General features: G+C 49.8%; 1 protein-coding gene across 1 annotated transcript in view; it reads right to left on the reverse strand.

The window, feature by feature from the left end:
• Nucleotides 1-12769, reverse strand: part of LOC107106874 (cell adhesion molecule 1-like) — a 180110-nt gene that overhangs the window by 4629 nt on the left and 162712 nt on the right. The window contains exon 12 of the mRNA XM_015407089.1: nucleotides 2299-2430. Within this exon, the coding sequence (XP_015262575.1) occupies nucleotides 2299-2430 (132 nt within the window). The remainder of the gene's footprint in view (nucleotides 1-2298; nucleotides 2431-12769) is intronic.

The raw sequence follows: 12769 nt of genomic DNA on the forward strand, positions 1-12769 counted from the left end.
TTTACAGTCCCGCAGGGCCTGCAAGACGGAACTCTTCCACCAGGCCTTCGATTAGGAGCCGCTATTTATTTATATTTATTTTTATTATTTATTATTAAATTTATACCCCGCCCTCCCCAAATGGGCTCAGGGCGGCTAACAAATGAGGCACATATGCCGAGCTTAAAAAGATAACTACTAACAACCTTGAACTGGAATAAGGCCCTTCACGACAACTGCATCTGCCTGCGATGTCGACAGTAACATCCCTTGGCCATACTTCCTGCGACATCTGCAACATCTTGGCCAGTAGTTACCGCCACTAGCACTTTAACTGTGTCTACTTGCGAATGTATCTGTAATGTATACGGATTTTATGAGGTGCTGTATGTAATGAATTTGTGTTTTATTGTATTTTAACTTTTAATGTGAGCTGCCCTGAGCCTGCTTTGGCAGGGCGGGATACAAATCAAATTAAATAAATAAACTGAGCTATAAACAAACAGATGGCACAGCGGTTTAATATGGCAGCCATAAAAACTAGAGCTGCTAGGCCATCGACCAAATTGTGGGGGTCTTCACCAATGTTCCCTCTAAGCTGTGGGGTCACATGAGCAAAAATTCTACTTTGTGAGCTACTGGCATTAAAGTTGTGATCGAGTGATTTGGCTACTGCATGAATTAGTTTGCTCTGGAGCCCTCCTTCCTGAGTGAAGACGAAAATGTGTGAGCCGGAGGCTAAAAAAAACTGTGAGCTAGCTCACACGAACTCAGCTTAGAGGGAACACTGGTCTTCACCCGACGGGCCGTTCGACGACGGAAGGTTCGGCAATGGGGCAAGCGGTGGCTCTCTGGGGATACTGAATGTCAAGACTCTGCTGTGTGTGTGTGGGGGCCTTAAGTCTCCCCTCCCCCATTTGGGTCTGCACACACCTGAGATCTTTCAGCACTTGTCTGATCCACAGTTCCCACGGCAGTCACTACAGTCTGTGTAATGTGTGAACTGGCCCTGCACACGTGGCAAGCACTTCAGTACAATATTTGGTGGGGGTTTTTTTGGAAATGTTAAATAGCATCCAGCAAACCAGGGTGAGGGGAGGAAGCGCTGCCGCTGGGCTTTCCCGAGGATGCCACAAGCCAATCGTATTGAGCCCCATTTTTTTGGGGGGGGGGGAAATCAATGCTCCCTCTAAGCTGCGGAGCCTTGTGAGCAAAAATTCTACTGAGTGAGCTACTGGCATTAAAGTTGTGAGCGAGCAATTTGGCTACTGCATCAGTTTGCTCTGGAGCCATCCTTCCTGAGCTAAGACAAAAATGTGTGAGCCAGAGGCTAAAAAACTGTGAGCTAGCTCACACTAACTCAGCTTAGAGGGAACACTGGGGAGAATCATGCTGCTACTCCTTCATCCCTCCCGAGAACATGTTACCCCTTTCCACAGGCCTCCTTCTAACCAAACAGAGGGAGGCATCCCAGGGACATGCAAACTCACTTCAGCTCTAGCTGGGGGGGGGCTCTCTTGTGGGAAGGAAGTTCCCGGTGGCATTCCGCAGCCTGCATTTGGCATGCGGGAAAGGCAGACATCTCATGTCTTCATCAGCGGACTGAATGCGGAGTGGAGAGGAAGGCAAACCCCCATTTGTGAAGAGCTTGTCATGCATACAGGGCCACGTTACACCTGAGTCTCCCCGGGGCTGTCACAGAGACTTTGGATCAGACACGTGCTGCAAGGTCTCAGATACGTGGCAGACCCAAATGGGGGAGACGGGACTTAAACCCTCCCCGCTTGGGCATATTCTTGACATGAAATATCCCCAGAGAGCCACAGTTCGCTTGTTCATATTTAACACCAGATTTACCTCCAAGCAGCTTAAGGTTGGCTTACATCATTCTCCCTGGCCTCCATTTTATCCTCACAACAGGCCTGCAAGGTAGGCTGGCAAGGGAAGACTGCCTTGAAAGCATCAAGCGGGCTTCAGGGCAGAGTGGGGATTTGAACCTAGGTCTCCTGGAGAGTAACTCGGTGCTCAAACCACTGTACCACAGTGGCTGTGTTTTTGTCATGTTGGCAAATACAGGCTGCTTGATTATGGGAACGCATCCCCTCGCCTGTGCAATTGCTCCAGGGAAAAAGAAAGAGAGCCACTTTCTTTTTTGTTGTTGTTCATGGTTCTGAAGCGGCAAAGGACGAAGAGAAGCCACAACCAAATAGCAGAAGCTTGCCAGAAAAGAAAAAGGCAAAGGGGGCAGGGAGGGGCTGTGCACCCCCCATGCTTGGGTGGGGCAAAAGTCCAGCACAGCCAAACTCTCTACGGACTCACCTTTGTGTCTTGCAAAGTATCGCCCCAAAATGATGAGGAGACAGAGCATTGCAAAGACCACCACGGCCACGACGCCCCCGATCACGGCATGGTCCACAGCTGTGATTGCGCTCTCCTCCCCCGCTCGAGAATCTGCACAGAAGATCACACAGCAACATCACTCCCCGCCCCCCCCATCAGCCACAGCCCTGAACACCCCCCCCCGTGCACCCCTAGGGAGAAAGAGGCGAAAGGGTGGCCCCCACCCAAGCAAGGCAGTTCAGGCACGAGAGCAGCGAAGCTGGTCGGCTCTACCTGTTGGGATGCTACTTAAGGCAGGGGGTCCGACTGGGACTGGGTGTGTGTGTGCATGTGGCGGGGGAGGCGGAAGCACACCGGAGTCAGGATGCAGCATTGGTTGGAGGAGAAACATCCCCGGGACGGAATGCTAAAATGAAGACACAATGAAACACTCGCCCCCATTCAGCAAAGGACCACAGAAATGGGACACATGCAACCCCCAAGTTGCTAAGGGAGCCCCTTCTCAGACAGCTGGCTGGGTAAAAATCAACATGTAACCTTCACTAGACAACCAGCCCATTTGTCCAACATTCTGCAAGGCAGTCTCCCCCCCCCCTTGCAAAACCCCACTGCGGCCCAAGGGCAGTGATCACTGCATGGAAATCCCAGTGGCCCGCTTTTACTTATTTAACCTGCCATGGCAGTTCGTGGCTTTTCCAAGCACCTCTGGCCGGTTCCCTCCTCTTTGGGGTGCCTCCCGATTAGAGAGGAATGACTCGTCTGGCCGGGGAGCGGCTCCAAAATGAACCCAGAGTGAGCGATGGTTGTGTGAAACTAATGTACAGCAATGTAAACAATTTTAATTTAAGCATGTGGCTACACTGGAACCTCACTGCAATTCTAATGGCAACCGAGATTTATAATGTAGTAAAAAACAATTATTCTTTCGTTGATTAATACATTAACATTTTGAAATAGAAGCTAAACCATTGTCGCTATTCTCTTCCCCCCCCTTTTTTATTGAGTTCAAGCGTGACACCTCCATTAAAATGATTTACTGGCCATCCCTTACAATTTAAGCACAGCAGCAACAGAAACGGTAAAATTCTTTTAACTTTACATGATTTGTGAAGTCATATGTGAAGGATTTACCATTTAAATCCTTCACTACAAGAAGCACACGGCCAATAAATCTGCCCCCCCCACCGCCCCCTGCAGCTACCCGGACACCTAAGAGAAATGCGTTTCACCAGGAAGAGCAAGTGTGCAAATTCCAGTCAATTTTTAAAAAAGATTTATCTCCATCTCTCTCCCCCGAACAGAGCCAATCTCTGAAGCCTCCACCTCTAATAATATTTGAAGTTTATCGATCAAGTGTACAGATCCGTGACAGCCGAACATAATGGTGCTCTTTGGAGGCGAAGGCAGAGACGCTGCTTTTCAGCCAGCGCTCCGGATTTATGCTTTCTATTGATATTTCCAATTCTGTTGCAAGATTAAGCACCAAAGGATGTAAGTAAATAACTCGTGACCAAGAGGACTGTAAAATGCAGTTTAATTAAAAAACAGTTTCAATTAGGAGAAGAGTCCTTCAGCGGCTTCCCTACCTCCCCTCCTCCTCCACTACCACAATCTTTTTTTTCTTTTTTTTTAAAGAGAGCAAAACCCAGGTTTGTATCGGGACAAAGCACAGGGCCATCAACAGCCGAAAGGTCTCCCCACACACAATAGGCTATCACACAACCTTGGAGTTGTAGTAGATAACTCACTGAAAATGTTGAGACAGTGTGTGACTGCAATAAAAAAGGCCAACCCTATGCTGGGGATTATTAGGAAGGGTATTGAAAACAGATCAGCCAATATCATAATGCCCCTATATAAATCAATGGTGTGACCTCATTTGGAATACTGTGTGCAGTTCTGGTCACCACACCTTAAAAAGGATATTATAGCTTTGGGAAAAGTGCAGAAAAGGGCAACTCGAATGATAAAAGGGTTGGAACACTTTCCCTATGAGGAAAGGTTAAGGCGCTTAGGGCTCTTTAGCTTGGAGAAACGACGGCTGAGGGGTGACATGATCAGGGTTTACAAGATTATGCATGGGAAAGAGCAGGTAGAGAAAGAGGTACTTTACTCCCTTTCTCACGATACAAGAACTCGTAGGCACTCAATGAAATTGCTGAGCGGTCGGGTCAGAACGGATAAAAGGAAGTACTTCTTCACCCAAAGAGTGATTAACCCTTGGAATTCACTGCCACAGGAAGTGGTGGTGGCTACAAGCATGGACGGCTTCAAAAGGGAATTAGATAAGCATATGGAGCAGAGGTCCATCAGTGGCTATTAGCCACAAGGTATAGATAGGGGCTCTGGGGCAAGTGATGCTCTGTCTTCTTGGTGCTTGGGGGGGGGTCAACAGTGGGAGGGCTTCTAATGTCCTGGCCCCACTGCTGGACCTCCTGATGGCACTGGTATTTCTGGCCACTGTGTGACACAGAGTGTTGGACTGGATGGGCCTTTGGCCTGATCCAACACTGGCGTCTCTTATGTTCTTAAGCTTCCTGATGCCTTTGCAGGACCCGTGGAGGTGGACTGGACCCGCAAAGGGAAGAAACAAGGCTTGGAAGGATTGCACCCTGCGCAAGACACCCTGGAAGTTACGCCCAGTTGCATGCGAGGCAAAAATCCTCTCTAGCAGGCTACCCAGTGAGTTCCCTTCTGCCCAAAAGACACATTTGTTAATGTTTGTGAGGGGGGGGGGGCACATCTTGAAAAGACATTTAATTGAGGAAGGAGGTGAAGTGGAAACCTTTTCCTGATAACTGTCAGAGTGGTTGAGCAATGGAACAGTCTGTCTCGGGAGGTGATGGAGGCTCCTTCGCTGGATGTTTTCAAGCGGAGGCTGGACGACCATCTTTCGGGTATGTGGTAGGGCTATCTTTCGGCTATGCTCCTGCAGAGTGCGGGGGGTTGGACTAGATGACCTGCAAGGTCCCTTCCCACTCTAACATTCTATGATTCTGTGATTCTGTGGATGACAGATTGGGCACATGGCCCAGGCTAGCCTGATCTCGCCAGACCTCAGAAGCTAAGCAGGGTCAGCCCTGGTTAATGTTTGGATGGGAGACCACCAAGGAGCTCCAGGAACACGACGCAAAGGCAGGGGATGGCAAACTACCTCTGTTCCTCTCTTGCCTTGAGAACCAATTGGGGGGTCACCATGGGTCAGTGGTGACTCGACAGCCCTGACCTGGATCCCATCAGACATCGGAAGCTAAGTAGAGTCGGCCCTGGTTACTACTTGGATGGGAGACCTCTGCGGAAGTCCAGTCTCACTACGCAGAGGCAGGCCATGGCAAACTACCTCTGAACGTCTCATGTCCTGAAAACTCTGCCAGGTCGCCATCAGAGTTCCCTCTAAGCTGAGTTAGTGTGAGCTGTTGTTGTTCAGTCGCACAGTTGAGTCCGACTCTTCGCGACCCCATGGACCAGATCACGCCAGGCCTTCCGGTCTTCCGCCGTCCTCTGAAGTTGGCTCAATTTCATGTTCGTTGCATCTATGACACTGTCTAACCATCTCATCCTTTGCCGTCCCCGTCTTCTTTGACCTTCAATCTTTCCCAGCATCAGGGTCTTCTCCAGGGAGTGCTCCCTTCTCATTAGTGTGAGCTAGCTCATAGTTTTTTAGCCTCCAGCTCACACTGCTCAGGAGGGAGGGCCCCAGAGCAAACTCATTTATGCAGTAGCCAAATGGCTCGCTCACAACTTTACTGCCAGTTGCTCACAAAGTAGAATTTTTGTTCACAAGACTCCACTGTTTAGAGGGAGTGTTGGTCGCCATACGTTGGCTGTGACTTGTGGGCACTTTCCACCATCAGGATGCACGTTTACAATTAGAAAATTAACTACGCAGTTCTCTCTTTCGCTCAGCCTGCTTGTCCAAGACTCGATGTGACTCAGAGGCGGCACAGAAAGTGGCCTCAGAAAGAAATCTGCAAGGCCAAATGCCTCCAGGAGGGAAGCTGACCAGCCACTGAGAACCGCACCTCCTTCCCTTCCCAGCTGATTTCTCCATAATTCCCAACTGACAGATGAGAAACTAGACATAACTTTCAGGAAGGAAAAAAAAGACAGCCCTGCCCTCAAAGTCACAGCAATACAATCTTTCTGTGAAGTAGCAGCTTTCAGTTGGAGTAGCGGCTGGCTGCCACGGGAAGAGCATTGGCCAGCCAAAATCAAAACGTAACGTCTGACGGATGCTGCCACATTCTAGTAAAATCTAGCTGATTTTGGAGTCGTGTCTTGGTGGACACACCTCCCATGGACTCTCAGGAAGACTCACCAAGATATACTGGTAAGAACATCAGAAGAGCCCTGGTGGATCAGACCAGGGAGGGTCCATCCAGTCCAGCCTCCCGTCTCACACAGTGGCCAACTAGTTCCTCTGGAGGGCCAACAGCAGAGCAGAGAGGCCGAGGCCTCCCCCTGATAAGAACATCAGAAGAGCCCTGGTGGATCAGACCAGGGAGGGTCCATCCAGTCCAGCCTCCCGTCTCACACAGTGGCCAACTAGTTCCTCTGGAGGGCCAACAGCAGAGCAGAGAGGCCGAGGCCTCCCCCTGATAAGAACATCAGAAGAGCCCTGCTGGATCAGACCCGTCCAGCACCCTGTCCCACACAGTGGCCAACCAATTTCTCTGGAAGGCCAAAAGCAAGGCATAGAGGTTGAGGCCTTCCCCTGAGAAGAACATCAGAAAAGCCCTGCTGGATCAGACCAGTGGTCCATCTAGTCCAGCCTCCTGTCTCACACGGTGGCCAACCAGTTCCTCTGGAGGGCCAACAACAGGGCACAGAGGCTGAGGCCTTCCCCTGATGTTGCCTCCTGGCTCTGGAATTCAGAGGACTGGTACCTCTGAATGTGGAGGTTCCCCCCTTGGTCGCCATGGCTAGTAGCTGGGCTACCTGACATGTAAAGAAGAGGGAAGTGCATGTACAAAACCAAACTAAAATCTATCATATGGCAATTTCTTTCCCCCAGCTGTACAACTGCATCAGACAAGCGAGCCACCCCTGACAGGCTAACCAGGAAACTCCCTCTTTCTGTAGTTGTCTACTGGCTGAAACAGAAGATGACCTTATCTTCTGTGATCCTTCCCAGAAGATAAAGCCAGTTTGGTGTCGTGGTTAAGTGCGCGGACTCTAATCTGGGAGAACAGGGTTCAATTCCCCACTCCTCCACTTGCACCTGGCTGGATGACCTTGGGAAAGCCGTAGTTCTGGCACAGCTGTCCTTGAAAAAGAGCAGTTTCTGTCAGAGCTCTCTCAGCCCCACCTACCTCACAGGGGGTCTGTTGTGGGGAGGGGAAGGGAAATCAGATTGTAAGCCCCTCTGAGACACCTTTGGGTAGTGAAGGGTGGGGGTATAAATCCAATCTCTTCTTCTTCTTCTTCTTCCCACCCCCTTTTTTATAGTCTCCACCGAATCTACAGAACAATTTAAAGGATGGTCTTGCGCCGGTGCTGGGTAAGCAACACAAGGCTCTCCAGTCACTGCCTGGGCAGACAGCGTGGTTTTCTACCCGGGTGGCCCACCACAGATGGGCACAGAGAGGGCAGAGTGGGTGGGGGAACAGAGACATACTTGGTGACAGCTGAAGTCACAGTTGCCGACGTTCCGATGATTTACACCATCTGACGAGCTGGCCCACAACATGGGACCCGGAATGCTGCGTCCAAGCGACTCACCTGCCCAGCTCTGCCACGGCTGCTATTCTGTCTCTAATGAAGGCCAGGACTCCTTCGTCAAGCTGTTCTTCTTGGAGAGGCCGGCATTCGGCTTCCCACATGCACTTTGGGCCAGCCACATTTATTAAATGTGACTTCTTCCACTGGGATCTTCCCTCATCTTTCTTCTTAATTATTTCTACGAAAAGAGAAGCCTTGCAGGGCGCCCGCTTGGAGTTTATTTTGTTTTGTGCGTGGCTAAGTATCCCGTCTTTGCGTTGTACGTGTTAATTAAACATGTACCGACCGTGCTCACAAACTGATGAGAGCTGCATCCATGGAGCCAGTCAAGAGCAACCCCTCCACCACCTTAAAGGATGAGAGCCAGATGTTTCTATTGGATCTGTCAAACAAGGGGAACCGCTGCTCCTCTTGAAGCCAGGCGGCTCAGGCTGTGCAGAAAGGCAGAGAATCCCAAGTGGCAGAAATTTATTCTTGAGAACATGCACATTCCCAGTTTCTACCCCTCTCTACAGATAACTGCAGTTCTGGATGGGGGTGCAGCTAATCCCTCCCCCCAACTTCCTCTTCAAGGGCTGCAAAAAGCCATCACTCAACTTGCGCTGCATCCCATGGCAACTTGCAGCTTGAACAGCTCACTTCTGTGCTGCTTCCTGCAGATCAACTTCAACAAGAGACAATCTTGGAAAAGCCACCTCTCCTTTGGGACCTGAGCACCTCTTAAGTCCCGTGCCACCGAATGTACAGAGAGCACTACACCCTGGAAGAATAATGCTATGCCAAAGGGTACAAGGGACCCTACATCTCCCTGAACAACACATCCATAGAAGAAGGAGGAGGAGGAGCAGGAAGAGGAGGAGAAAGAGAAGGAGGAGGAGGAGGAGGAGGAGAAGAAGAGGAGGAGCAGGAGGAGAAAGAGAAGGAGGAGGAGAAGAAGAAGGAGGAGGAGAAACAGAAGGAGGAGAAGAAGAAGAGGAGGAGGAGAGGAAGAGGAGGAGGAGATGGGATTTATACCCCGCCCTTCACTACCCAAGGGAGTCTCAGAGCGGCTTACAAACTCCTTTCCCTTCCCCTCCCCACAACAGACACCCTGTGGGGTAGGTGGGGCTGAGAATGCTCTTTCAAGAACTGTCCTTGAGAGAACAGCTCTGACAGAACTGTGGCTTGCCCAAGGTCACCCAGCAGCTGCAAGTGGAGGAGTGGGGAATCAAACCCGGTTCTCCCAGATGAGAGTCCGCGCACTTAACCCACTACACCAAACTGTCTCTCAAGGACTGTCTCCTTCCACCAACTATGGTCATCAGGTAGCCATTTGTTGGCTACCCCACCACTCAGGGTGGCCCATCTGGCATCGACTGGAGCCCCGACCTTTCCCATCATCTCTCCATCTCTGTGGAATGGGCTCCCGCCCCCTTTGGAGATCTTTAGGAGGTGCCGCAAGGCCTACCTGTTCGCCAGGGCTTTGGAGGGGGTTTGAACAGCAGGCATGTTGAGAGGAGAGATTTGAGGTCTGCTATTTTATCTTGGTTTTAACTGAACATGTTTTTAATTATTATTGTAAGCTGGCTTGAGCCATGAAGGAAAGGCAGGGTATAAATGCTTGAATAAGAATAATATCAGGAAAATATTCTCTTTTTCTTACATTCATGAAGGCACAGAAAGGTAGCGACTCACCTCCTGTCTCTTGTGCGTGAGAATTCCAAGCGATAGATACTTATTCCTGAGAACACGCAGACTCACAGTTTCTGCAGTTCTGGATGAAGTACAGCTCATCTCCCCCCCCCCCTTCCCCGGCCAATTTCCTCTTCAAAGACTGCAAAAAGCCATCCCAATGCAACTGTGTACATTGCTGTACTGAGATTCTGGTGTGATTTCACCGATGCACACCTTGGACTCTTAAAAAAAATTCCCTTCTCCATATTACAAAAATAAACAAATCCTGAAACTCCGCTCTGTGTATTAAACATGCACCTTGGCCGTGTTTTCCCACTGCCTGCCTGCACACCAGTAGCGGAGGGGAATAGATGAAAACAAACAGAACACTGTGGCAAACAACACAATGTGTACACAATTTGGAGAGAAAACCCTGGAACAATGCAGGATTTTAAACGGCTTCTTTGGAAACAAGATTAAGTAGTCCTGAACTCCAAAATGCATGGAGGACTTCAGAGGAGGAGAATTTTGGAAGCCTCTCTAGCGATAAACACAGAAGCAGAAAACTTGCTCCAAGCCATATTTAATTTAGTGGATAATAACATTCGGAAACCCAGCAGTGCTGTCCCCTACATGGAGTTACTTCAGTCTAAGCCTGGAATAACTCTGGACGAGATAACAGTGCTAGACTCTTGTGGCCTCTGTAGCTATTCAGAAAAATTACACTCAGGGCTTTTTTGGGGGGGGGGGGAACGCACCGGAATGGAGTTCTAGAACCTCTTTGACAAAGTTCTTTTTTAAATGTTTAGAAGTTCATGAGTTTTCAATATACAGATTGAAAACTTTGTTTCCCTCTTTTTCCGGCACCTCTTTTTCAAAAAGAAGAAGAAGAGAAGAAGAAGAAGAGCAGCCCTGTTTACACCAACCTTCCTCCGGGCCCTGGCCTCTTCCCCACCCTCCAAGGACCCTGGGAAATGGGACCCCGGATCCCGGAGGGGGCAGCTCTGCATCTGCCCGACAGCCCCTCACCTGCCTTTCCTCGCCCTCTTGACAGTCTCCAAGAGCACTTGGGTTGAGACCCCTTTTTAAATGGAAAAGGCAAGCTGAAGAGGTATTTTATGCTGGCAATTCAGGTTGCTTGTTTCATTTTCAGACGGAAAACGGCAGGATTAGTTTTGACTTCTTCCCAACAGTTAAAGAAAAACCACCACGGAACCAGCTGGTGGCCTCTGGCCGGGGTGCAATTTTTAGATGCCTTTCTATTTTTAGCTGTTGAGGAAGCAAATCAATTTTTTCTAATCTGAAAGTGTCACAAGGTATTAGATCAGGCGTTCCCACCCTTTTCCTTTTGAAGTCCTGCAAATGCAAAAATAGAAAATAAAATAAATGCATCTTCAGCTGCATTGCAGATTTCTCTTCTTATTGAGTGGGCAGTTTCGAAGTTGCAATCTACCCACCCAGCCGAATAGACACTTTTATTGACGTGTGCAAAGGCTGAGTCTAGCACCACAAAACAGAGACAGGAGGAAACGGCTTCCCTGACGCTCCCTCAGCATACACACGCTTTGTGCATGCAGGATTTATGGCTAATTATAGACACAGATATTAGATTGTGTGTATCTGTGCGTGTCAAGGGCTGTCAAGTCATCTCTGACTTATGGCGACCCCACGAATTAGCGTCCTCCAAAGTGTCCTCTCATCAACAGCCTTGCTCGGGTCTTGCAAAGGGAGGAGGGGGCTTCCTTGACGTCCATCTCACGTTGGGTCTTTTTCTTTTCCTGCTGCCTTCCACTTTCCCCATCATTCCTGCCTTTTCCAGTGACTCTCATACTTTCCAGTCTTCTCGTAATGTGACCAAAGGATGATAGCCTCAGTTTGGTCATTTCAGCTTCTAGGGGGAGTTCGGGTTTGAGCTGATCTAGAATCCACTTCAGAGAGAATAGCACAGACCAACTCAGAGACCTGTTGGGTCATTGTATCTAAGGGACAGGCGGTGACTCGTCCATGACAGATGCCAATCAAAAGTCCTTTCTTGGGTCACGAGGACTGCGCCAGAAGTAGCTCCAGAAAACAATAGGTAAAGGTAAAGATACAGGTCTCCCTTGCTCGAAAGCTAGTCAGATCCGACTCTAGGGCTGCGGTGCTCATCTCCGTTTCAAAACCGAAGAGCCAGCGCTGTCCGAAGACGTTTCCGTGGTCATGTGGCCGGCATGACTGGATGCCGAGGCGCACGGAACGCTGTTACCTTCCCACCGAAGCAGTGCCTATTTATCTACTTGCAATTTCTTGCGTTCGAACTGCTAGGTTGGCAGGAGCTGGGACCAGAGACGGGAGCTCACTCCGTCATGCGGAACTCGGGTCTCGAACTGCCGAACTACCAACCTTCCGTCTGCAGTTCAGTGTCTTAACCACTTGAGCTGCCACAGCCCCTATTCAGAAAACAATACTTGACCTTAAAAACAGGTATCAGCCAAAAACAGTTGCCTCCGTGATCATAATCGCTCACTAAACGGGTGGAGGGGAAATCACCGACATGTCCCCGAAGAGGGACGAGCGAGATGGCAGGAGCGGCGGAAACGCCACATTCTTTGCTAATCCTCACGTGCTGTTCTTCCTTACGATTTGCTTTTCTCAGCACCAATTCAATTACAGATGCTACAAATCCTTCTGACATTTAATTCCCTCTTGTCAGAGAGAGCAGTAAACATATATACATGCACCGCTTTTCCATTAAGATGTTAATGTTCGCTGGAGCAAGCTGGCTGCCTCTCCCAGGAGTCTCCTGAAGGGTGGGCAAGGAAGGGGAGAGCGGCCGGCAAAGCCACACGTGGGCTTCCCAACGGGCCTCTGAAGCGCAAATGGTAGCAGCTGAGGAGACCACATCTGCACCACTACGTTAGGGACTGGCTTGGCACCACGCTGGCAGAGGCTCACACGGCCTGTGGATGCGGATGGCTGGAGGCCACCATGCCCAGAACAAACGGCTAGATTTGAGTCCAGTCGCCCCTTTGAGAACACAATGTGAGAGTCCAAGCCCCCTTTGTCAGCAATACTCCCTCTAAGCTGTGGAGTCTTC

Source organism: Gekko japonicus, unplaced genomic scaffold (assembly GCF_001447785.1).
Source record: "Gekko japonicus isolate JY-2015 unplaced genomic scaffold, Gekko_japonicus_V1.1 scaffold2603, whole genome shotgun sequence".
In the NCBI taxonomy this organism is placed as follows: Eukaryota; Metazoa; Chordata; class Lepidosauria; order Squamata; family Gekkonidae; genus Gekko; species Gekko japonicus.